This window comes from Cnephaeus nilssonii (assembly GCF_951640355.1).
Source record: "Cnephaeus nilssonii genome assembly, chromosome: 4".
Lineage (NCBI taxonomy): Eukaryota > Metazoa > Chordata > Mammalia > Chiroptera > Vespertilionidae > Cnephaeus > Cnephaeus nilssonii.
In genome coordinates, this window is record NC_137075.1 from 68,421,081 (window position 1) to 68,446,733 (window position 25,653).

A 25,653-nucleotide genomic window follows, 5' to 3' on the forward strand; every position below is an offset into this window, starting at 1 on the left:
GCATCTCTATTTTCTTCCACTGCTCACTTCTACCTCTGTGACTTTCTAAATGAACTGTCTTATCGTTTGAATGTTGGCTCTGAATTCTTTCTTAGCCAGAACTCTACTGAGGTTGCTGAACCAAGGTCTGTTCTGACTCCACCTTCGTACAACACACCTCTCAATATAACCCGTGGTGCCCTTCTCGCTGCCAACACAACAGTCAGCTGTCCAGAGACCCTGGGCCTGAGGCGTGATGGGTATAGGAAAAGCACCATCTTTCTCCAACATTGACCAACCTCCACTAGCACAGGCCCAGTGACTAAAGACAGGGCCAAACCAAGCAGCAGTCCAGTGTTTGGGAACTCAGACTGTTAGGATGACCTGGCTGATAAGAAGAAGAAAAAATATTAGGCCTGAATTTTAGGGGAAAATAACTTTTACATAAAATCATTTATAACTTCATCTTTCAGTGAGGAACATGTTTAAAAAGTTCTCATTTCTAGGAATTAAGGTAGTAAATTCAGGTGAAATTTTAGAGGAAAATGCTTTATCCATGATTTTTTTCTTTCCACAATTCTGCTTGCCATAAACAAATTATAAAAGGTTTTAGAGCTACATGAAATATTTACATGCCAATTATTGAACATAATGGTCTGCCTTCCAGATTGAAATTTTAGAGAAAACAACTACTATCTATGAAGAAGATAAGCGCAATCTGCAACAGGAACTTGAAGCTCAGAATCAGAAACTTCAGCAACAGTTTTCTGACAAACGCAGACTAGAAGCCAGGTTGCAAGGCATGGTGACGGAAACAACAATGAAGTGGGAGAAAGAATGCGTGAGTGTCATCCCTCTGCCTATCGCAGAGCTGGGTGATTTATTTCAAATTGTAGTGTTTTGAATGACCTCCTGGGTTAGGGTTTTGGTGGTGGTGGCAATAGTTGCCTGTTCAGTTCATTCCTTTCTCTGCCCTTGAAATTCATTAACATTATGGAGTATAGTTACCTCAGGAAGAATTGGAGAACTATAGTTTTTATGACAGAGTGTTTCAGTAATCTGGTATACTTGTTTGTATAGTATAATTGAATTAAAACGTCTATTGCCATTGATAATCCATAGGAGCGGCGAGTGGCAGCTAAACAACTGGAGATGCAAAATAAACTCTGGGTAAAAGATGAAAAACTGAAACAACTGAAGGCTATTGTTACTGAACCAAAAACTGAAAAGCCAGAGAGACCCTCTCGGGAGCGGGATCGAGAAAAAGCTACTCCAAGATCTGTTTCTCCATCGCCAGTACCTGTAAGTTATTTGTAGTTGTGTAGTAACTTAGGGCTAGATTAGGTGACTGTTTTTGTGAGAATCAACTTTTTGTTTTATATTACTTATATTTCTCAGACTTCTATTTAATTGTTTTAATCTAGTATAAACACAAATTTAGTATAAAAATGTAGTAATTTAGTACAAATAATTATAATGTTATCTTCATGTGTTAAATTATAGAAAAGTAATGAATTCTTTCTCTCAGTTTTTCACTCTTGCTCATTAATTTCTTTTCAATTTTTTTAGCTTTCTGGTAACTATATTGCTCAGATTTCCAACGGCCAGCAACTCATGAGCCAACCACAACTACATAGGCGCTCTAACTCTTGCAGCAGCATCTCAGTAGCTTCCTGTATTTCGGAATGGGAGCAGAAAATTCCTTCGTACAACACACCTCCCAATGTCACATCCATTGCAAGGCGTAGGCAGCAGGAGCCAGGACAAAGTAAAACTTGTATCGTGTCAGACAGAAGGCGAGGGATGTACTGGACTGAAGGCAGGGAGTTGGTTCCTACATTCAGAAATGAGATAGAAGTAGAAGAGGATCAATGCTACAGGGTTAGTGCCAGTGTTATTTGAAAGCATTATAGCAATAGAATTTAATCTTGTGTTTTTATAACTTGGTTCAGAAAATTCGACAGAAAGGTGGGTGAGGTCCATTATAAACAAGGTCTAATTTTTATATTCATTTGAAAGATCAAATCATCCCAAAATTGAGGCCTAGCTCTTGAGTTAAAGAAGCCTGGCCCTTGTGGCTCAATTGGTTGAGCATCATCCCATGCACCAGTAGGTCACTGGTTTCTTTCCTGGTCAGAGCACACACCCAGGTTTCATGTAGGGGGCATGCTGGAGACAGCTAGGCAATGTTTTTCTCTCTTCCCCTCTCCCTTCCTCTATGAAATCAATAAAAACAAAGTAAAAAAGATTTTAAAATAATAATAAAAAATAAAAACTTTTTTTTTTTAATGCCTGTGTTCAGTGAACACAGGGTCTGGTCAGTAGGGCACATGCCAGAGTAATCTGCTTTTTAGTTGCATAAGCTAATGAGCTTGTGAATATGAGTGTCATAGCACATTTTCTGATTTATTTTTAAATATATTTTTTATTGATTTCAGAGAGGGAGAGAGCGAGAAACACCTATAATGAAAGCAAATCATTGATTGGCTGCCTCCTGCATGCCCCCTACTTGGGATCTAGCCCACAACCTGGGCATGTATCCTGACGGGGAATACAACCATGACCTGGTTCATGGGTTGATGCTCAACCAATGACCCACACCGGCCAGGCTCCAAATTTTTTTTCTTATGGTTTCTCTCCAAGTTAGGTTTTTTGCTGCTTTTGAACTTTCATTTTTTTTAACTTTTACTTTTTAAAACTATATTTTCAACTTTTATTTTGAAAAATTTCAAACCCAAAGAAAAGTTGAAAGAATGGTACAGTATCTTTTTACCCCCTTACCTAGATGTATCAATTGTTACTTTATATAGATACGTAAACATTTTTTTTCCTTGAACCTTTGAATGTAGTCAGACTTCATGATACTTCATCCCTAAGAATAAGGACATAATTCTATATAACCATAATCTTTATTACACTAAAGAAAGGTAATATTAACTATGAATAAATGTCCTCTGATATATAGTTCATGTTTACATTTTCCCAGTTGTCCCAGTAATAGTTTTTCTGTTTTCCATTCATGATTCTATCAAGGTGAATGCTTTGCATGTGGTTGTTATGTCTCTAATCTCTTTTAATATAATAAAGTCCTCTGCTCTTTTTTTAAAAAAAATATATTTTATTGATTTTTTTACAGAGAGGGAGGGAGAGAGTTAGAAACATCCATGAGAGAGAAACATCAATCAGCTGCCTCTTGCACACCCCCTACTGGGGATGTGCCTGCAACCAAGGTACATGCCCTTGACCAGAATTGAACCTGGGACCCCTCAGTCCACAGGCCGACGCTCTATCCACTGAGCCAAATGGGTTAGGGCCTCTGCTCTTTTTTGATTTTCATGACATTGACTGTTTTGAAGAGTTCAGGCCAGTTACTTTATAACTACTGAATGTTTGCATGCCCAATAAATTGCTTTTAATTTCAAGACCTTTATTTCAATTTACAAGGGTGTTTAAATAAATTCATATATTTTCTACTTAAGGATTAAGGTAAAGTTTCCCCCTAAATCTGAATAAATGAACCAAGTTACTAGTGTGAACTTACATTTAGTAAAATCTTAATATATAGCTCTTTTAAATTTTTTCTTCTAAGCATATTAATCTTATAGTAATTATTTGCCTTTGATTTTTTTTTTTTTTAAGTCTCTTAAGTTCTGTACTTTGCAGATACTGCTTTAAACCTTTTTAGGGAGCAAATTATGGTGACTGGTCTTTCTGATCAACTCTAGTAAATCCCCTTTTATTTCATGAAAGCTTACAGACAAAACTACTCATGGTTTGCTTATGCCAGGTCAACATTAATTTAATACCTAATTTGGCTAGGAGATATTTAAGAGGATTTACTAGAGATACTTGAACTTCTCACTTGAAATCAAAATCTCTTAAGAAGTGCAGCAGAGAAGTTTAGTATCTATGCATTTAGGTTTGTTGGTCAAAAATTATGTCCTGAAGGTTGAAATTATACTTCAGTAAGGATGAAATTTTAAATACCATTTATTTCATAAATTGTAGTAGATTGTAAGGTCTTTCTGAAGCTTGTTTCAGAATATATTTATTGCTAAATGTGCTCAAGAAAACTATCACTTTTGCTAAATGGTAGATCGTGAGAGCCAGACTACCTTGGAATGGAAAGTTTCTTGCTTGCTGTGAAGCTTGGGCATCTTTTGGGACAAACTGTATTGCCCGTGTTCTATACTGTCATGATGTATCATTAGTGCTTCATGTGTTTCTTCTAATTATATAAGGGAAATGCGTTAGTGCTCTAGATATGCATTTTGAAATTGGGGTCTTCATACTTAACTAGCTTGGAAGGATTTGGCCTTTGGTACACTGTGTCATTTGCTTTCAGTTTTACAAACAAACATATTGGCAAATTACTAAAGATAACTCATTGCTTCCAACTATTAACTATGTCTTATGTGAAATATGTTTTCTCAGATTGAATATACTAAATTTAGTTTTTCCAAAATTACATGACATTTGACTTGGACGCAAATAGTTTTTCATTGTATGATAGAGACTGGTTTGACATTATATTCTTTTTTAAAAATATATTTTATTGAGTTTAGAATCATTGATTGGCTGCTTCCTGCAAGCCCCCTTCTGGGGATCAAGCCCGCAACCCAGGCATGTGCCCTTGGCCGGAATCGAACCTGGGACCCTTCAGTCCGCAGGCCAAAGGCTCTCTATCCACTGAGCCAAACTGGCTAGGGTTGACATTATATTCTTTATCTGGTTCTTGGAACCATTTATGAAATTTTGGGGGGTGGGGATATGTTATAGCCATTGTTACATTTGACTTTTTGATGAACTTCTGCTTAGAGATTTTAAAATTTCAGAAAATACTCAGAAGTACTTTATTTATATTCGTTTAATCATTTTATACACGGGGTTCTTAATTTTACCTTATGTTCTTTAGCATTTTATATTATACAGCCCAATCAGCTTTTTTTTTTAAGGCGTATTTTCTCTTTTATTTAGAGATCTATGAAATGTTTAGGCTTGTATTGATATTATTGAAGCTTTTAACATAGTTGTGGGCCTAATAGATTACCTCACAATAGCAAACACAAATATTGGGTTTTGATCAAGAATATGAAATGATTTTGTCTTGAATACTATCTACACAGGAAAGACTAACAGCATTACCAGAATTTTCCCTTCCATTCTTTGTTAGAAGGGAAGTTCCTGGTAGAATATATAATATACAAGCTGGTGTTAAAAGATGCTTGTTGGTTTTGTGTTTAAATTCAAAGAGGACATTTAAAGCATTTGAATAATATATTTAGCTTTTGAAAAAGTTCATACATTTGTTTTGATATTGTCAGCAACTAATGTAGCCAAACCTGCTGCACTTCTAATAATGCCCTTAAATTAATTCTGGGTTATGCTTGTTTCTTGATTCCTTTCAACTTGATCAGAACGCACCACCACTTCGTCTCCGACACAGACGATCACGCTCTGCAGGAGACAGATGGGTAGATCATAAGCCTGCCTCTAACGTGCAAACTGAAACAGTCATGCAGCCACATGTCCCTCATGCCATCACAGTGTCTGTTGCAAATGAAAAGGCACTAGCTAAGTGTGAGAAGTACATGCTGACCCACCAAGAACTAGCCTCCGATGGGGAGATTGAAACTAAACTAATTAAGGTAAAAACAAATTTGTACAGGAGAAAAAATGTACAAAAAGTCAACAAAAAACCATTTGCCCTTCCATTCCTTTGATGACACAGGCAGTGTCCACTGGGACATACATGGGTTTTGTTACAAAACTAAAGTAACTGCTTAGGGTGTGAATCTGTTAAACCAGGACTAAGTTTGCTTTCTATTTAATGAAGCTTAGAGTCTCAGGTTTGTTAGAGGAATGCCAGATTTATTATGTACTTTTAATTAATGTGTATTTCGTTTTAACCCCTACTTAAAAAGTAAATCTAAACAAAGAACTACCTTTGCTTCTTGTCAGTTCAAGATAAAAAGCCCACATTAAAATTTGACCTATCAAAATTACTTAGTATTGAGCTACCCAAAGCCCTTTCTTTTCTATCTATAGAAGAATTTCCCCCTGAACATAGTCAATGAATAATCAGGGAAGTAAAAGACAAGGCTAGAAAAAAAAGCTTTAAATTTCAAATTAAATTTAGAGGATGGTTCTTATTATAACTATAGTTTTAAATACGACAGTTATTTGAATATGAAGGGAATGGCACACCCAGAGAGGAAAGTATAATGCCTTAGAACATTTAGAAATTTCTGGCAAATTTTTTGATCCTAAGCATAGTTTTTATATGATAAGTTGAATGAAAAGGAATACTATTTTCTGCAATTAAGAATGGTACTGATTATATCGCATTGGACCTCTTGTTTAGTGAGAGAGTTCTAAAGTATTTTAATAGTACAGGCCCAGCAGTCCCAAGCACCATCTGGTTTTGTGATTGCAGTATCAATTTAAAGTATATCTGTACGTTTGTCATTTGGATGTATGAAAGTGTAATGGTGACCTTTTCTCTTGGCTCTAGGGTGATGTGTATAAAACAAGGGGTGGCGGACAAGCTGTTCAGTTTACTGATATTGAGACTTTGAAACAAGAATCACCGACTGGGTGAGTGATCATCAAACGTTTCTCGTTAGAGGGCTTTCGCTTTCTTAGCTGCTCATTCTCCAGGAACAGACTAGCCTGTAAAAGTATTCTGTTTTTGTTCTCTGAAGAACTGTAGTGGTATTTCCCCTATTTCTAATGTTGTCTGTTGTTAGATGCAAAAATAATTGTTGCATCATGTTTCCCCTTTTTCCAGTCGAAAACGAAGATCTTCCACAGTAGCACCTGCCCATCCAGATGGTGCAGAGTCTGAATGGACCGATGTAGAAACCAGGGTAGGGATAAAAATTAAATACTTGTCTGCTTAATAAAAATTAGGGGTGTCATATTTTAAGCCCCACAGCTGTAGCTTTTCATGCTCTTTGAAGTAGCTGACGTCTGATCTCACATTGCCAGTGCAGCCCTGTCTTACACCATAAATATATAGTAATATAATGTTGAAGTTGCATCTTATTGGTCATGTCACATAATAAGGTTGTGTTTGTTTGGTTAATTCTTGGTACCAGAAATCCTTATATACATGTGTAGGCATCTGATTTTTTAAAAAGTCACATTGGAGCAAAAAGATTACTATTATTTATTTTTTTGTAAATCAATCAAAAGTATATACCTTTTTTTTTTTTGTCAGATAGGCAAAAGTATTTTTGGTATTGCTGCAGAATTTTAGCAATTAGCTTGTGTGCCATGAGATGAGAAAAGGTTGAAAATTGCTGCCCTAGGATAACAAGAATTCACTCAGATTGATGGGAGTCTCTCAGAGCAGAACTTTGCTGTGGAACTGTTATTCCTAAGAAGAGGCTCATATGGGAAGGTGGCAGCCAGGGCAAGCTGTGGCCACTAATTTCTCAAGAACTCCTCTTTATCTAAAATGAGGAAATTTACTTGGATGATCTCTAAAGACCATTCCAGATCACAGTCTTTGTGGCCTATGTCAAATAAGCTGCAGTATCTGACTGGTATTTTAGCAGGTACCTGTGCTGAACTAGAAAAGCAAGGTGGAGTTCACCTTGATGGAACCTATCTAAACAGAATTGTGTTTTATAGACTTCTGAGGAACTGATCTTTTCCTCTTCTGTAATTTTCCTATCAGTGCTCTGTGGCTGTAGAGATGAGAGCAGGGTCTCAGCTGGGACCTGGATATCAGCATCATGCACAACCCAAGTGAGTACTGGGTAACTGGGGCCTATGTTTTCCCTCTAGTACTTCCAACACCACCCTCCTCCCTGCCATCCGCTTCTTTTCAGAGGACATAAGTGGTTTTTGCTTACCCTTTGGAATACCTGGGCCTACTGGCAGACTGCAGTAGGCAGCAACAGGGCCGAAGACCTTGGAAGGCTTGATAAGAGCAAGTGGAGCTGCAAGAACAGAAGGAGATGGAAGATTGGCTCACTCTGTTCACATTCTGCCAATGGTCAAAGCTTTCAGAGGCTGAACTGAGATCACCTATAAGGAGGGGAGCTTAAAGGCTTTTGTCGGGATGATAGCTCTTCCTGTAATTCATTCTTTCCTAACTTGCCTCTTGGTCTTGTTACGGCAATTAAGTATTCACTAGAGTAAAACAATGGGGAAATTTATAGGTTTGGAAAGGAATCATACTTTCCCTCTTCTATTAAACACATATCCAGGAGTCTTGGATGATCTCTAAAGACCATTCCAGATCACAGTCTTTTTCCATATTAGTAAAACTCCTTCTTTTCAAATATCTACTTAACTAAGTCCACGTGTTCATATTTAACACAGGTATTCCTTAGGCAATATATAAAATTGCTGTAGCAGGATAAAGATGGGAAGAAGTCCTGTTTTTAAGTTTAATACTAGATAAGCATACTTGGTAACAGTTATTTGCTTTCTCAGAAGACTTGAATATTTCCCACGATAAAATCAGGAATTATCTTTTTTTATTTAATTCTTTATTGTTAAAAGTATTACATAAGTCTCCTTTTCCCCCCATTGACCTCTCCCCACCTGCCCCCAACCCCCAGTCTGTCCATTGGTTATGCTCATATACATGCATGCAAGTCCTTTGGTTGAATTATCTTAAAGCTCTCCTAGAGATTAAATTACCCTGAATGTGAAATTGATAGCAAAATTCAAATGCTGTTTTTGCATTTTAGGCGCAAGAAGCCATGAACTGACAGTCTTGGTAATAAAAGAACATTTTCATTGTGTTGGTGACTTCTCCAAAACCACGCCAGGAGAAGTCCAGCTTTGTTGACTCTCACAGACCTCAGATACATTATGCACTGGCCTAGATCAAAGATTTCCCAAAGATATCTAGGATTCAACGAACTTTTAATATTATACGCCTTACCATATTTAATATTAACAGCAAAGAAAGACCCTCTTTTCTCATTGCCGTCTGGACTTTTTTAAATAATGATGTTTTTTTTGTATATTTCTTGTATACTCATAAACTAATTCATGCAAAGTGTTTATCTTGAGTGATTAAGGAAGAAGATATATAAATCACACTTTCTTTTATATTGTGACTTTTCCAGCTCTTGCCTGAATATTTCTTAAGGTTTTATAAACAAAACAAATGCTGCTATTGATTAGCTGCAAAAATGCACTTTACACATATTGGACAATTCAAACTTTCAAAATAAAGGTATCAGTGACTGGCTCTGGCCAGTGTGGCTCAGTTGGTTGAAGCGTCATCCCATATACCAAAAGGTGTGGTGGGTTTGATTCCCAGTCAGGGTACGTACCCAGGTTGCGGATTCAGTCCTTGGTCAGGGAGTATGCGAGAGGCAACCCCAACAATGTTTCTCTTCCTCTCTCTAGAGTCAATTTTTTTTAAAAAGTTTTCTAAAAAATTTTGAAGGAAAACGCCTTTTTTAAAAAATGGCCAATACTAAAACCATTTTAGGAACTTATTTTGTATGTACATTTTTACTTTCTGCTACTTAGATATGCCAAAAGAATTGGGAAAAAAAGCACTAAAGAAATGCAAAGTTGTGTGCCCTGCCCAAGCCGGTGTGACTGAGTTGGTTGAGCATCATCCCATGCACCAAAAGGTTACTGGTTCAATTCCCCTCAGGGCACATGCCCAGATTTGGGAGCTCAATCCCTGATTGGGGGGGCGGGGGAGTCATGTAGGAGGTAGTCAATTGATGTTTCTCTCTCCCTCTCTCTTCTCTCTAAAATCAATCAAGACATTTAAAACAAAAAGAAATACAAAGTTGTGTGATAGTCATAATACATATTTCCAGGATCTAGGATTGTGCCTTGCATTTAGTGGGTTTGGCTCAGTGGATAGAGTGTTGGCCTGCAGATGGAAGGGTTCCGGATTCTATTCCAGCCAAGGGCACAGACCTTGGTTGCAGGCTCCTGGTCAGGCGAGTCCAAGAGGCAACCAATCAGTGTGTTTCTCTCACATCGATATTTCTGTCTTTCCCCTCTCTTCCACTCTCTCTAAAATCCATGGAAAAATATCCTGCCCCAGCTGGTTAGACTCATTGGATAGAGCATCAGCCTGTAGACTGAAGGATCCCAGGTTCTATTCCAGCCAAGGGCACATGCCCAGTTGGCTCATTTCCCAATAGGAGGCAGCCAGTCAATGATTCTCTTGTCGTCGATGTTTCTATCTCCCTCTCCCTCTCTGAAATCAATAAAGATATATTTTTAAAAAGAAAGAAAAATGTCCTCAGGTGAGGATAACCAAAAAAAAAGTGGGGGAGGGGAGCCCTACAGAGCACCTGTGCCAGAAGCCAATTCTAGCATGTCATAATTACAAGAGTTTCATTGAAAGGTTGATGGAACTTGGGGACTCAACAAGGGCTGAGTCACATATGCTATTGCCTGCTGGGATGGCTGAAAGGCATTTCCCCAAACCTGAAAAGGATACATAAATTGATTGCTTGCTACCAGACAGCTCAGGGCATCTCAATCTACGTGTTATTGCCTTCTGTTGGTCAAACACCTGAACAGCCAAAGGCAATTCCCCAATCTGACAATGGATTCTGTGCGAAACTCTACCCTTTCATGTGTCTATCTCCACCTTGCCTTAGGACAAATTGTGTTAATAAAAAGCAAGGGGTCCTGAGACAAGGAGAACTTGATTTCTTTAGCTAGGCTCCTCTACCTCTCTCGCCCTGCCCCACATGCCTTTCAAAATTTGTTTCGTCTCTGGACTCATTTAATTTACGCACAGCCCCTTCTCCAGGTTTCGTGAACCCTTCTAGTTGCCAGATCAAGACCACGGCGTTAAATGGCACCCAACGTCCGGCACACCTGAAAATACACCTCTCCCAAGAAGACATACAAACAGACCATAGATAAAACAAAAGATGTTCAGCCTCACAGGCAATTAGGGAAATGCAAATTAAAACTACAATGAGGTACCACCTTATACCTGTTAGAATGGCCATTATCAACAAGATAAGTGGTGGAGAGGTTGTGGGGAAAAGGAAACCTTCATTCATTGCTGGTAGGAATGTCGACTGGTATAGCCACTATGGAAAGCAGTCTGGTGATTCCTCAAAATAAGAATTGAACTACCAAATGACCCAGCAACCTGACTCCTGGGTATATACCTGAAAAACTCGAAATCACTTATTCGCAAAGATATATGCATCCCTATGTTCATTGTAGCATTCATTGTTCATGGTGGCCAAGACATAGAAACAACCATAGTGTTATGCGATAGAAGACTAGGTAAAGATGTGGTACATATGTGCAATGGAATATTAGTCATAAGAAAGGATGAATAAGCACCATTTGCAACAACATGGATGGACCTTGAGTACATTATGCTAAATAAGTCAGAAAAAGCTAAGAACCATATGTGGGACATAAAACTGAAACATGAACACAAACATCAGTGTGGCGGTTGCCAGAGGGAAGCGGGTAGGGGGAGAAGGGAGTCCTAATAGGTGACAGGAGATTTGACTTTGGGTGGTGGGCACACGGTGCAATAACCAGATTTTGTAACAGAAATCCACACGTGAAGCCTGTATGTTCATGTTGACCAATGTCACCCCAACCAATTTAATAAATAAAGGAGCCCTGACCAATGTCACCCCAACCAAATTAATTAATTAATTAATTGATAAATAAAGGAGCCCTAGCTAGGTTTGCTGACTAGTATCAGCCCACAGACTAAACGGTCATGGGTTCAATTGTAGTCAAGGGCACATACCTCGGTTTGCAGCCTCAATCCCCAGCCACAATTGGGGCACATGTGGGAGGCAACAAATTGATGTGTCTCTCACATCAATGCTTGTTTCTCCCCCTCCTTCCACTCTCTAAAAATCAATGGAGAAAAAAATACCCTTGGGTGAGGATTAACCAAAAAAAAGTGGAATTAATTAAAAGAAAACACTAGAGGTTTCTCTCACATAGGGGCTACTTGTTTTAGCGCACAAAGAAATGGCTTTGAAAGGGGGTATTTATCTTGCCAAGAACCAGGAATTCACGCCAAGTCAACATTCATAACCTGCTGGTATGCCATGCCCATAAGCAATCCTGTCCGAGAAAGGCGTCCCTTGAGATAAACTTTAACCTTGCAGGTGTTCGGACAAAGTAGTTGCCAGCAAAAAGACTACTTTATGCAGGCAGGACCGTGGCAGGCAATTTCATTAGTATAATTATTACTGCTGAGGAATTATGCCACACAAATAGTTACAGTGGCAATCCACACAGCAATTTATTCTCCTTTTATCATTGCAGTGGGTACAGGCTTAAAGGGAGCTCCCAAAGTGTGGCTTCCTCTGGTGGCAGCAACGGCGCCTTCTCTGGCTGGCTGGTCGGTCAGGTCAGGAACGAAGTTTCAGTTTCAGGGCGGCATTGCCTTCAGAGATCCCTGCGCACAGGGTGGATCAATCATCTGTCTTCTGCCACAGAGTGGAGCTGAGCAGAGTGGGCAGGGGGACTGCGCCTAAACTGAAGGCGATCAGCGAAGGTAACATCCAGCGATCAGAGCCACCAGTGCTGTGCAGGGATCAAAGCAATCAGCGACCACCAGGCGTCCAGCAATCAAGCAATGATCAACTCAAATGGTGTTCGGGGACCCTTTAAATAGCCTGTAGTACCCACGGCAGTCCAGGGTGGGTAGAGAGATTCTGGTAAACAAAATGCATAACAAGATCTCAAGTTTAACATTAGTTCCAATGGGTATATCAGTAAACACACTTGTAAGCACTTGCTTTCACTCTGGGGAGGGGGAGGAGTATATGTCATCAGACATGGTTATCAGGGCAAGTCACTCTAAGTCAGCAGTCTAAGTTCAAACCCTTATCAATAGAATACACAAGCTTCAGGGGAGTGGGGAGTGTGTCCTCAATATCACACTTTAAGTTTCAGGAAAGTCAACTCAAACCTTTTAAAACCTTTTTAACATTTTTTGGCATTTTAAAACACTCTCAAACATTTCTATATTTTACTACAACAAATCCTTAATACACAGTGTTTGACCTGGAATCTTACCCCCCCCCCTTTTTTAAATTAATTCAGGTGACTTACTGAAGCTTCCAGGTATGAAATATTTTAGTTCTTGATACTATATGTAACTTAAACCCATATATAAAAAACTAGAGGTCCAGTGCATGAAAATTCATGCACTGGAAGTGGGGGGGGGGGGCCCTCAGCCCAGCCTGCCCCCTCTCACAGTCCGGGAGCCCTCAGGGGCAGGAGGTGACCCAGCAATCAGGGGAAGGCGACACTCCCATCACACCTCTGCTGCTGCTACTGCCGACAGCCCAAGCCTCAGCCGGCCCTGGTTACCTGAGCTTCAAGGCGGCCCTGGGCGGCTGGGCAGCCGCCATCCGAGGCTTGCCTGAGCCTCGGGCCAGCCCTTGGTGGCTGGGGGGCTGAGGGGACTGGGGGACTCCAACGGGGCTGAGGGGACTGGGCACCACCATCTTTGAGGGCATGGCAGTCAATTAGCATATTCCCTCCTTATTGGCTGTGGACGCCGCCATCTTTGAGGGTGGGGCAATCAATTAGCATATTCCCTCCTTATTGGCTATGGGTGCTGCCATCTTTGAGGGTGGGACAGTCAATTAGCATATTCCCTCCTTATTGTCTCTGGATGCTGCCATCTTTGCGATGGCGTGAGGGTCAATTAGCATATTCCCTCTTTATTAGATAGGATAGATACATCAGTATCATGGCAGCATGAGTGCAGTTTTTTCTCCCCTTTTACTTACAACTAATTGGTCATTCATAACTGTACAAAAGTGTCTTTGCTCATTACACCAGAACACCCAAGAGATTTCTACCTACTCATGCTTCAGAAAGTAGGTGGGTAGGACCTGGGGGGCTTTGGATCCAAGAGAGTCAGTAAGCTTGCCCCACCCACATTTGCAGTGAAGCGGGGTTAGGAGGGGAGCAAAACTGGAGAGTGCAAAACAGGTGGACACACAAGGGAGATAGAGAATTTGTGGAAATCCAACCAACCTCATGGGAGAACCAGGCATGTCATCAAATGGGATAGAGATCAGTTTGGAGGCAAAGGAGGAGTAACTCAAGAAGTCAGTCCTCCTCCCCAGGTGACAGGGTAACAAGCTGGGCTTTCACCAGCAGTGACAACAGCTACCTTTCTCACAAAGGAGGTGGAAGGAGAAAGTTTTGAGTAACTGACCACGGGGGCTGGGACTGGGGGTATCCATTTCTCTTCAGTAGCAGGAGTAACTGAGGAGGGATCTCATGACTGCGTGGAAGGAGAGGAAAGGGAAGGCCGTAGACAAGGATAAAGTGTATTGAAAAAAACCTTTGGGTTTCCGTAGGAGTCTGTGCACGAACCTCTCAGAGTACACCCATGGGAAGGCCCCCCTCCTGTGCCGTGGGCAACACAAAGCCCCAGATTCTAACCCTGCACTTGCCTTAACTCTACTCCAGATTTTTCGACACCAGCGTTTTTATACTCCTCCCCCAGTGCAGCCAGCCCCAGAGCCAACTCAGGAAAAGAGAAACCAAAAACTTGAGCTATTGCGCCACCTTCTGGAAAATAAAAGGTTCCTGATTGCCAGTCCTGAATTTTGTATAACAAGGTGAACAACTAAGAAAGATGTGTGGCCGAAACCGGTTTGGCTCAGTGGATAGAGCGTCGGCCTGCGGACTCAGGGGTCCCAGGTTCGATTCCGGTCAAGGGCATGTACCTTGGTTGCGGGCACATCCCCAGTAGGAGGTGTGCAAGAGGCAGCTGATCGATGTTTCTCTCTCATCGATGTTTCTAACTCTCTATCCCTCTCTCTTCCTCTCTGTGAAAAATCAATAAAATATATTAAAAAAAAGAAAAAGAAAAAGAAAGATGTGTGCTATTTCAAATGCAACAGCAGAGACACATTTTGTCAAACACCAGGAAAAATCATGGTAATATGGTATCGCAAAATGAAAATGATAATTCTCCAGCACCTGAACCCAAGGTAGCAGAATATTGTGATCTAACTGATCTAATTCAAAATAGCTAAAGAGATTCAATGAGCTACTAGAAAAGTCAGAAGGGCATCGCAGTGAATTTAGGAATAAAATTATTGAACAAAAGGGATTCTATGCCTAAGATTGAAATTTTTAAAAAGCAGCAGACAGGGTGGTGAACACACAATACAGTTTTCAGATGATATGTTGTAGAATTGCGCAACTGAGACCTGTAGAATTTTCTTAACCAGTGTCACCCCAATAAATTCAATAAAAGGAGGGAGCAGACAAATTCTGGAGCTAAAGTGAATGAATGAAATGAAAAATGCATTAGAAAGCTTAGAGAAAAGGGCAGATCAGATTTTTTTAAAAAGCATTCTGACTTGGAGGATAGGAATTTAGAAATGACTCAGGAAAGGAGAGCAAACTAAGATTTTTAGAAAATGAACCTTACAAGAGCTCTATGATAACGATGAGAAAAACAAATAAGGATAACTGGTCTATCAGAAGGAGAAGAGAGGGAGAAGGGAGCTGAGTGTATTTAGAAAAATAATAGCTGAGAACTTCCCAACCCTGGGGAATAAATTGAACAGGCAAGTCCAAAAAGCTAATAGAACACCTTACTTTCTCAATGCAAAAAAGCCCAGCTGGCATGGCTCAGTGGTTAAGCATCGACCTATGAACCAGGAGGTCAAGGTTCAATTCCTGGTCACGGCATATGCCTGGGGGATGTGCAGGAGGCAGCTAATAAATGATTCTCTCTCATCATTGATGGTTCTATCTCTCCCTCTCCCTCTCTGAAATCAATAAAAAAAATATTTTTTAAAAATACTGTCTCCAAGACACATTATAATGAAACTTAAAAATCAATGGTAAAGAAAAATATCTTAAAGACAGTCAAGGAAAAAGAGAAAGTAGCCTACAAAGGAGCCTCCATTAGGCTATCAGCAGGTTTCTCAGCAGAAAGTCTACAGGCAGGAGAGAGTGGAATGACATATTCAAAGCATGAAGCAAAATTGCCAGCCAAGGATACTTCATCTGGCAAAGTTATCCTTCAGATTTGAAAGAGAAATAAAGGCTTTTCCAGACAAACAAAAACTAAAGGGAGTTCACCACCACTAGGCCTGCCTTGCAAGAAATGCTGAAAGTTATTCAAGCTGAAGTGAAAAGACACTAATTAGGCTCAGCAGTGAGTAAATCATCCAAACAGAAAATCAAGGAAATGAAATTGAAGCATGCTCTAGAACAAATGGGCTTAACAGACATAAATAGAACATTCCATACAACAGGAGCAGAATACACATTCTCCAGTGCGCACAGAATATTTTCCAGGATAAATCATATAATAGGGAACAAAACAAATTGCAGCAAATTTAAGAAGATTGAAATCATACCAACTATCTTTACTGACCACAATGGTATGAAACTAAAAATCAACAAGAGAAAAGCTAGAAAGTCTAAAAATACGTGGAAGCTAAACAGCACACTTCTAAACAACCAATAGGTCAAGAAGAAATCAAAGGGAAGTAAAGAATTATCTCGAATCAAATGAAAATGGAACTACAACACAGCAAATCTTATGGGTACAGTAAAAGCAGTTCTGAGAGGAAAGTTTATAGTTATATATGCACGTTAAGAAATTCAGAAGATCTCTAATAAGCAACCTAACTTTACACATTAAGGAATCAGAAAAAGAAAAACAAGGTAAGCCCAAACTTAGCAGAAAGAAAGAAATAATAAAAATCAGAATAGAAAAAAAAAATCAGAGTGGAAATAAATAAATAGAAACCAGAAAAGCAAAAAAAAAAAAAAAAAAAAGGATCAACAAACCTGAACACTGGTTCTTCAAAATGATAAACAAAAGATAAACAAAACTGACAAAACTTTAACCAGACTAAGAAAAAAAAAAAAGGACTGAAATAAGTAAAATTAGATATGCAAAAGGAGACAATACAACTGATACTACAGAAAAACATAGGAACATAAGAGACTATTGTGAACAATTTTATGCCAACAAATTAGATAACCTAGAAGAATTGGATAAATTTCTAAAAATACACATCCTACCAAGACTGAATCAGGAAGAAATAGAAAAATCTGATTAGACCAATAATAAGCAAAGAGATTGAATCAGTAATGGAAACCTCTCAACAAAGAATACCCCAGGACTAGACAGCCTCACTGGCAAATTCAACCAAACATTTAAAGAATTAACAGTAATCTTTCTCAAACTCTTCCAGACTCATTCTACGTGGCCAGCATCACCCTGACACCAAAGCCAGATAAGGACACCACAAGAATATTATAAATCAATATCCCTGATGAATACAGAAATAAAATTTCTCAATAAAATATTAGCAAACCAAATTGAAGAACACATAAAAAGAATTACATGCCATGATCAAATGAGATTTATCCCTGGGTTGTAAAGATAGTTCAGCATACACAAATCAGCCCACCCTGTGTGGCTCAGTGCTTGGAGCGTTGACCTATGAACCAGGAGGTCTTGGTTTGATTCCCAGTCAAGGCACATGCCCAGTTGCAGGCTCGGTTCCCAGTGTGGGGCATACAGGAGGCAGCTGATCAATGATTCTCTCTCATCACTGATGTTTCTATCTCTCTCTTCCTCTCCCTTCCTCTCTGAAATCAATAAAAAATGGAACTGTGCGCTGCAAGGCTGCGGTAGGCACAGGGACAGGTCTCAGCCCATCCTCCACGACCCCACCCGGCCCATCCCACTGCACCCCGGTCCCCTGTCTGCTGGCAGCCCGCTCCTGCAGCTGCTGCTTCCACATGCTGACAGCGCGAAATGATTGGGGCTGGCGCCAGCAGCGGGTGCAAGCAGCAACTGCTACCCCGATCACCCCTCAGGAGCAGGGGGAGGTGAAGAAGCCCTCAGGGGTGATCGGGGCCAGCACCTGGCACTGGCAGTGGGTGCGAGCGGTGGCTCCAGCACCGGCAGTGGATCCGAGTGGGACTGGCGCCAGCAGCAGGTGCGAGCGCCGAGCTGGACCGTGGCATGCAGGAGCAAAGAATTTTCAGTAACCACCAGAAGTTAGCCCTGATGACAGCGACCAGTGCCCCACCTTGGTATGGCGCCCCCGCTCACCTGCTCCACCATCCCGCCATGGCCAACGCCCATCATGTTTCGCACTCTGCCGCCTGCTGCCAACACCCGCCATGTTCTGCGCTTGCCCCCTGATTGTCAGCATATGTCGTAGCGACCGGTTATTTGGTTGTTTGGTTGTTCTGCCATTCGGTCTATTTGCATATTAGGGTTTTTTTATATATATACTAGAGGCCTGGTGCACAAAATTTGTGCACTCGGGTGGTCCCTCAGCCCAGATTGCAAGAGGGCACAGGCCAGGCTGAGGGACCCCACCGGTGAACGATCGGAGCCAGGGAGGGATGTGGGAGGTTGGCTAGCCGGGATGGGACTGCAGGAGGGCTCCAGGGTGTATCCAGCCCATCTTGCTCAGTCCCAATCAGCCGGACCCCAGCAGCCAGCTAACCTACCAGTCGGAGCTCTGCCCCTTAGGGGTCAGTACACGTCATAGCAACTGGTCAACCAGTTGACTGTCTGCCCCCTGGTGGTCAGTGCACGTCATAGCGAGTGGTTGAGCGGCCTTAGCATATCATTGGCATATTACACTTTGATTGGTTGAATGGCCGACTGGACTACTGGACACTTAGCATATTAGGCTTTTATTATAGAGGATAAATTTCACCCCAAAGCTGCAGAATATACATTCTTCCCAAGTGCACATAGATCATTCACAAAGACAGGCCACATATTAGGACACAAAACAAGTCTCTACATGTTCAAGAAGACTGAAATCATATCAAGCATCTTCTCAGATCACAATGGAATGAAATTAGAAATCAACTACAGTAAAAACACCCCCAAAAATTCAAATACATGGAGTCTAAATAGCATGTTAATAAACAATGAATGAGTTACCAATGAGATCAAGAAAGAAATAAAAAAAAAATTCCTGGAAACAAATGAAAATGAACACACAACAACCCAAAATCTATTAGACACAGCAAAAACAGTCCTAAGAGGGAAGTTCATAGCACTATAGGCCTATCTCAAAAAACAAGAAAAATTAACAATAAACTATTTAACCCTACAGCTTAAAGAACTAGAAAGAGAACAACAAGAAAAGCCCAGAGTACATAGAAGGAAGAAAATAATAAAGATTAGAGCAGAAATAAATGACAGAGACTTAAAAAAAAAAAGAAACCAAGAGCTGGTTCTTTGAAAGGATAAACAAGATTAATAAACCGTTAGCCAAACTCATCAAGAAACAAAGAGAGAACCCAAATAAATAAAATCAGAAATGAAAATGAAGAAGTAACCACTGACACCATAGAAATACAAAGGATTTTAAGAAAATACTATGAACAACTATATGCCAACAAGCTGGACAATGTGGATGAAATAGACAAATTCCTAGAAAAATGCAATCTCCCAAAACTGAATCAGGAAGAATCCAAAAAACCTGAATAGGCCAATAACAACTGAGGAAATAGAAGCAATAATCAAAAAACTCCCAGCAAACAAAAGCCTGGGTCTGGACAGCCTCACAGAGGAGTTTTACCAAACATTCAAAGAACTAACACCAACACTCCTCAAACTATTCCAAAAAAATCCAAGAGGAAGGAACACTTCTAAGCTCTTCTTATGAGGTCAGAGTTATTCTAATTCCAAAACCAGATAAAGACACTACAAAGAAAGAGAATTATAAACCAATATCCCTGATGAACATAGATGCTAAAATCCTCAACAAAATATTAGCAAATCAGATCCAGCAATACATTGAAAAGGTCATATACCGTGACCAAATGGGATTTATTCCAGGGATGCAAGGCTAGTACAATATCTGCAAATCAACAAACGTGATAAATCACATAAACAAATTGAAAGACAAATATCACATGATCATATCAATACACAAAGTATTCCACAAAATCCAACACCCATTTTTTATAAAAACTCTTATCAAAGTGGGAATAGAGGGAGCATATTTCAACAAGATAAAAACCATATATGACAAACCTACAGCGAACATCACACTCAATGGGCAAAAACAAAAACCATTTCCCCTAAGAACAGGAACACCATTCTTATTCAACATAGTACTGGAAGTCCTAGCCACAGTGATCAGACAAGAAGAAATAAAAGGCATCCAAATTGGAAAAGAGAAAGTAAAACTCTCATTATTCACAGATAACATAATATTGTACATAAAAAACCCTAAAGATTCCACCAAAAAAACTACTAGAGCTAATAAATGAATTTGGCAATGTAGCAGGATACAAAATTGATGGCTTTTTTATACACAACTAGAGGCCCAGCGTGCAATTAAAATCACGGGAGGAGGTGTCCCGCCCCGGGGGGCTGGGACCTGCGCCTGACTTGCAGCGTCCCCCAGCCACCCTGCCTGTGTCCACTCTGGGGCCGCCTGCACGCACAACCTCTCCTCTCTGGGCCTCACCTGCACGCACAACCTCCTCCTGTCTGGTCGTGACCCGTTACAACCGTCCAGGCCTAATTTGCATTTGCATATCACCTCTTTTTTTAATATAGATATAGATATAGATATAGATATAGATATAGATATAGATATAGATATAGATATAGATATAGATATAGATATAGATATATAATGAATTCTCAAAAAGAGAAACTAAACAAACAATCCTATTTACTATTACAACAACAAAATTAAGATACTTAGGAATAAACTTAACCAAGGAGGCAAAAGACCTGTACTCAGAAAACTACAGGATGTTGAAAAATGAGATCGAAGAAGATATAAACAAGTGGAAGAATATACTGTGTTCATGGATTGGTAGAATCAACGTCATTAAAATGTCCATACTACCCAAGGCAATCTACAGATTCAAAGCAATCCCTATTAAAATACCAACAGCATATTGCACATATCTAGAACAAATATTTCAAAAATTTATATGGAATCAAAAAAGATTCTGAATAGCGGCAGCAATCTTGAGAAAGAAAAACAAAGTTGGAGGAATCACAATACCAGACTTCAAGTTATACTACAAAGCCACCATAATCAAAACAGCCTGGTACTGGCACAAGAACAGGTATATAGATCAATGGAACAGAATAGAGACCCCAGAAATTGACCCAAGCCATTACGATCAATTAATATTTAACAAAGGAGGCAAGAGCATACAATGGAGTCAAGACAGTCTCTTCAATAAATGGTGTTAGGAAAATTGGACAGATACCTTCAAAAAACTGAAACTAGACCACCAACTTCCACCAAACACAAGCATGAACTCAAAATGGATAAAAGACTTAAATGTAAGCCGTGAAACCATAAAAATCCTAGAAGAAACCATAGGCAGCAACATCTCAGACAGGCGTGAGGTGATACCTCATTGCTACCTCTTGTAGCAATATGTTTATGGATACATCTCTTAGGACAAAGTAAACTAAGGAGAAAATAAACAAATGGGCCTACATCAAAATAAAAAGCCTCTGCACAGCAAAAGAAACCATCAATGAAACGAAAAGGGAGCCCACTGTATGAAAGAACACATTTGGCAATGATACTGATAAAGGGTTACTATCCAAAATATAAAAGGAACTCATACAACTTAACAAAAGGAAGACAATCCAATTAAAAAATGGGCAAAGGGCCTAAATAGACACTTCTCCAAAGTGGACATACAGATGGTCTAAAAACATATGAAAAATGCTCAAAGTCACTGATCAACAGAGAGATGCAAATTAAAACGACAATGAGATATCACCTCACACCTGTCAGAATGGCTACCAACAACAAATCAACAAATGACAAGTGCTGGCAAGGATGTGGAGAAAAGGGAACCCGAGTACACTGCTAGTGGGAATGCAGACTGGTACAACCATTATGGAAAACAGTATGGAGTTCCCTCAAAAAATTAAAGATGGAACTGCCATTTGACCCAGTGGAATATGTCCTAAGAAATCCGAAACACCAATCAGAAAGAATGTATGCACCCCTATGTTCAGAACAGCACAATTTACAATAGCTAAGATCTGGAAACAGCCCAAAGGTCCATCAGGAGATGAGTGGATAAAAAGCTGTGGCACATTTATACCATGGAATACGATGCAGCAGTAAAAAAGAATAATCTCTTATCCTTTGAGACAGCATGTAGGTACCTGGAGAGTATCATGCTAAGTGAAATAAGTCAGTCAGAGAAAGATGAGTATCATGTGATATCACTCACATGTGGAATCTAATTAACAAAATAAAATGATGAACAAAGTGGATCCAGAGACATGGAAGCATGAAACAGAGTGCAGAATCTTGGAGAGAAGGTGGTGGAGGGTGGGTGGGTGTTAGATAATCAACCAAAGACCTTGTATGCATATATGCATAACCCATGGACACAGACAATAGGGTGGTGAAGAACCGGGGTAGGGGGCGGCTGGAGGGGGCCAATGGGGGTAAAAGGGACATATTTAATACTTTCAACAATAAAGATTTACTAAAAGAGAGAGAGAGAGAGAGAGAGAGAGAGAGAGAGAGAGAGAGAGAGAAGAAGAAGAAGAAGAAGAAGAAGAAGAAGAAGAAGAAGAAGAAGAAGAAGAAGAAGACGACGACGACAAGAAATAAGTGGTGGGCAGGTTGTGGAGAAAAGGAAAACTAAAAAAAAAAAAAGAAAAAGAAAAGGGAAATTTGATGCACTATTGATGGGGATGTAAATTGGTGCAGGCACTATGGAAAACAGTATGAAGATTCCCAGAAAATTAAAAGTAGAACTACCGCCCGTCTGGCATGGCTCAGTGGTTGAGTGTCGACCTGTGAACTAGGAGGTCACGGTTCGATTCCCGGTCAGGACACATGCCCAGGGCTCGATCCCCAGTGTGGGGCGTGTGGGAGCAGTTGATCAATGATTCTCTCATCATTGATGTTTCTATCTTCTATCTCTCTTTCCTTCTTCCTTCTTCTCTGATATATATATATATAATAAAAGGCTAATATGCAAATTGTCCCCTTAGGAGTTCGATTGGGAGTCCAACTGCTCACGATGACGTGCGCTGACCACCAGGGGGTGGGTTGAAACGAAGGAAGGCCCCGGCTGGTGGGAAGGAAAGCCCCGATCAGCCAGGCCTAGGGACCCTACCCATGCACCGGGCCTCTAGTGTGTGTGTGTGTGTGTGTGTGTGTGTGTGTGTGTGTGTGTATGTGTATGTATGTATGTATGTGTGTGTATATATATATATATATATATATATATAGAGAGAGAGAGAGAGAGAGAGAGAGAGAGAGTTTTAAAGTATGATCCAGCAATTCCACTTCTGAATATTTATCTGAAGAAAATAAGAACAGCAATTTGAAAAAAATGTTCATTGCAGCATTATTTACAACAGCCAAGGCCTGGAAACAACCTAAGTGCCCACCATAAATGGATGGATCACTATATGTATATGTGCTCTATATACAATGAAATATTATTCAGCCATAAAAAAGTAATAAAATCTTGCCATTTGAGACAACATGAATGGACCCTGAAGGCATTATGCTAGGTGAAATAAGTCAGACAGACAAAGAGGAATACTGTAAATAGCATATGATCTCACTTATATGTGGAATCTAAAAGAAACAAGCTCATAAATACAGAGAACAAATTGGTGGGGTTGCAGGAGTTGGGGGTGTGAGGGTGGAGATAGGAAGGGGATGCAGAGTAGAGAAGGGGTGTGGGGAAGGGGTCGTGAAATAGGTGAAGGGGCCAAACGGTACAAACTTCCAGTTATAAAAATAAATAAATCCTGGGCATATAATGTACATGGTGACTATAGTTGACAATATTTAAAAGTAGTTGCAAAGAATAGACCTAAGTCCTCAGCAAAACAAGAAAAGAAATTGCTTCTTTTGGGCGGGAACCTCGATCTTCCAGTAATTCACCAAAATGACTAACACAAAGGGCAGGAGGAGAGGCACCTGCTACATGTTCCCCAGGCCTTTTAGAAAACACGGGAGTTGTTCCTCTGGCCTCATACATGTGAATCTATAGGAAAGGTGATATTGTAGATATCAAGGGAATAGGCACTGTTCCAAAAGCAATTCCCCACAAATGTTGCCATGGCAAAACTGGAAGAGTCTACAGTGTCACCCAGCATGCAGCGGGCATTGTTGTGAACAAACAAGTTAAAGGCAAGATTCTTTTCTTTTTTCCCTTCTTAATTTAATTTACTGGGGTGACACTGGTTAAAAGTATACAGGTTTCAGGTACAAAATTTTACAACACACCATCTGTACACTGTATTTTGTGTTGACCAACCCAAGTCAAGTCTCGTCCATCACCACTTATCCCTGCTATTCCCTCCTCCACCCCCCCACCCACCCCCCGCAAGCACTACATTGTTATCTGTGTAAAGGCAAGATTCTTGCCAAGAAAATGAATGTACTTATTGAGCATATTAAGCACTCTAAGAGCTGAGATAGCTTTCTGAACCGTGTGAAGGAAAATGATCAGAAAAAGAAGGAAGCCAAAGAGGAAGGTTCCTGGGTTCCACAGAAGCACCTGCCTGCTCCACTCAGAGGAGCACAGGTGTGAGAAGCAATGGAAAGCAGCCTGAGCTGCTGGAACCCGTCCCCTATGAATTCATGGCATGATAGGTGTAAATAAAATAAAAGACCTCTGTATTGGTGTGGTTTTTTTTTAAATAAGGAACGCTTCACGAATTTGCGTGTCATCCTTGCGCAGGGGCCATGCTAATCTTCTCTGTATCGTTCCAGTTTTAGTATACGTGCTGCCAAAGCGAGCACTGTATTGATTCTTTAAAAAGAAAAACAATAATATCTATGTGTGGTGATGACGTTAACGGAATTTATTGTGATCATTTCACAATATATACAAATGTTAGATCATTATGTTGTACGCATTAAACGAATATAATGTTATATGTCAATTGTACCACCGTAAGAAATGTTTTAATACCCTCAATATAAACCCCAAAGAGGTTTTATTAGCTTCAAAGGACAAAAAGTGCAGTACAGCACCGAACCAAGCAAGCAGCAGTTGCAGCAAGACCTTCAGGCAGTTTCAAGGCATTTCCACCCAATCACCGGGTGCCTTAGTTATAAAAATTGGAGGAAGACAAAATTTACTCATAATCCTCAAACCCATCCATCCTTCTCCGCACTCACAAGAAGGCGCTTAAATTAGGACTCCAAATTCCAAATCCAGGCTCCACCGCACGCTGTCATCTTAGACTAGTGACGGGGCCTCCTACACCTTAGTTAACAGTTAATGGAGATAATAGTACTTACCTGTGTGAACATTAAATGAAACCTTGTAGCATGTGGCTCAGTGTTTGGGACATCGCAGGCGTTCAAACCCCACTTGCTATCGTAAAACTGCAAGCTTCTTATTTCCTCCTACGTTCACTTACTTATTTTACCTGAGACGCTGCGCTAAGAACCCGGGACTAAAGGCGGTAAAGTAGCTCTGCCTCCAGGTGATGGTGCTGCGAGGTGGGAGGGATAGCGGGGTGGCTGGGACGCCATTAAATCGTTGTCTAAACAGTGTCATAGGAGCAACAGTGCAGAGGGTAGCGTCCATTTACCTAGGTAACTTTTTCCTAAAAACATCACTACTGTTCACGAGTCCTAACCAATGGAGTTACTCAGCACTTACAGGTTCCTAGCAACTTCTTGAACGCGAGTCACGCCTTCTGCGCAGGCGCCT

At 40.3% G+C, this 25,653-nt stretch overlaps 1 protein-coding gene and 1 long non-coding RNA gene across 7 annotated transcripts in view; one reads left to right on the forward strand and one right to left on the reverse strand.

Moving 5' to 3' along the window:
* Positions 1-14,463, forward strand: part of KIF23 (kinesin family member 23) — a 50,913-nt gene extending 36,450 nt beyond the window's left edge. For 2 of the 6 annotated variants that reach the window (XM_079768416.1, XM_079768417.1), the window contains 7 exons: positions 647-820; positions 1,102-1,281; positions 1,549-1,860; positions 6,494-6,576; positions 6,770-6,848; positions 7,664-7,734; positions 8,688-14,463. In XM_079768416.1, coding sequence (XP_079624542.1) covers positions 647-820; positions 1,102-1,281; positions 1,549-1,860; positions 6,494-6,576; positions 6,770-6,848; positions 7,664-7,734; positions 8,688-8,703 — 915 coding nt within the window. In that variant the 3' untranslated portion in view covers positions 8,704-14,463. Of the gene's footprint in view, positions 1-646; positions 821-1,101; positions 1,282-1,548; positions 1,861-5,396; positions 5,628-6,493; positions 6,577-6,769; positions 6,849-7,663; positions 7,735-8,687 lie in introns of all 6 variants that reach the window. The other 4 variants (XM_079768414.1, XM_079768415.1, XM_079768418.1 and 1 more) reach the window with 4 other exon arrangements.
* LOC307098029 lies at positions 1,675-25,624 on the reverse strand. Its single transcript, XR_013813395.1, has 3 exons — positions 25,236-25,624; positions 7,842-7,928; positions 1,675-1,813 (listed from the first exon to the last, which is right to left on the reverse strand). It is a non-coding gene; the product is annotated as an uncharacterized lncRNA (long non-coding RNA).
* Positions 25,625-25,653: the final 29 nt, after the last annotated feature.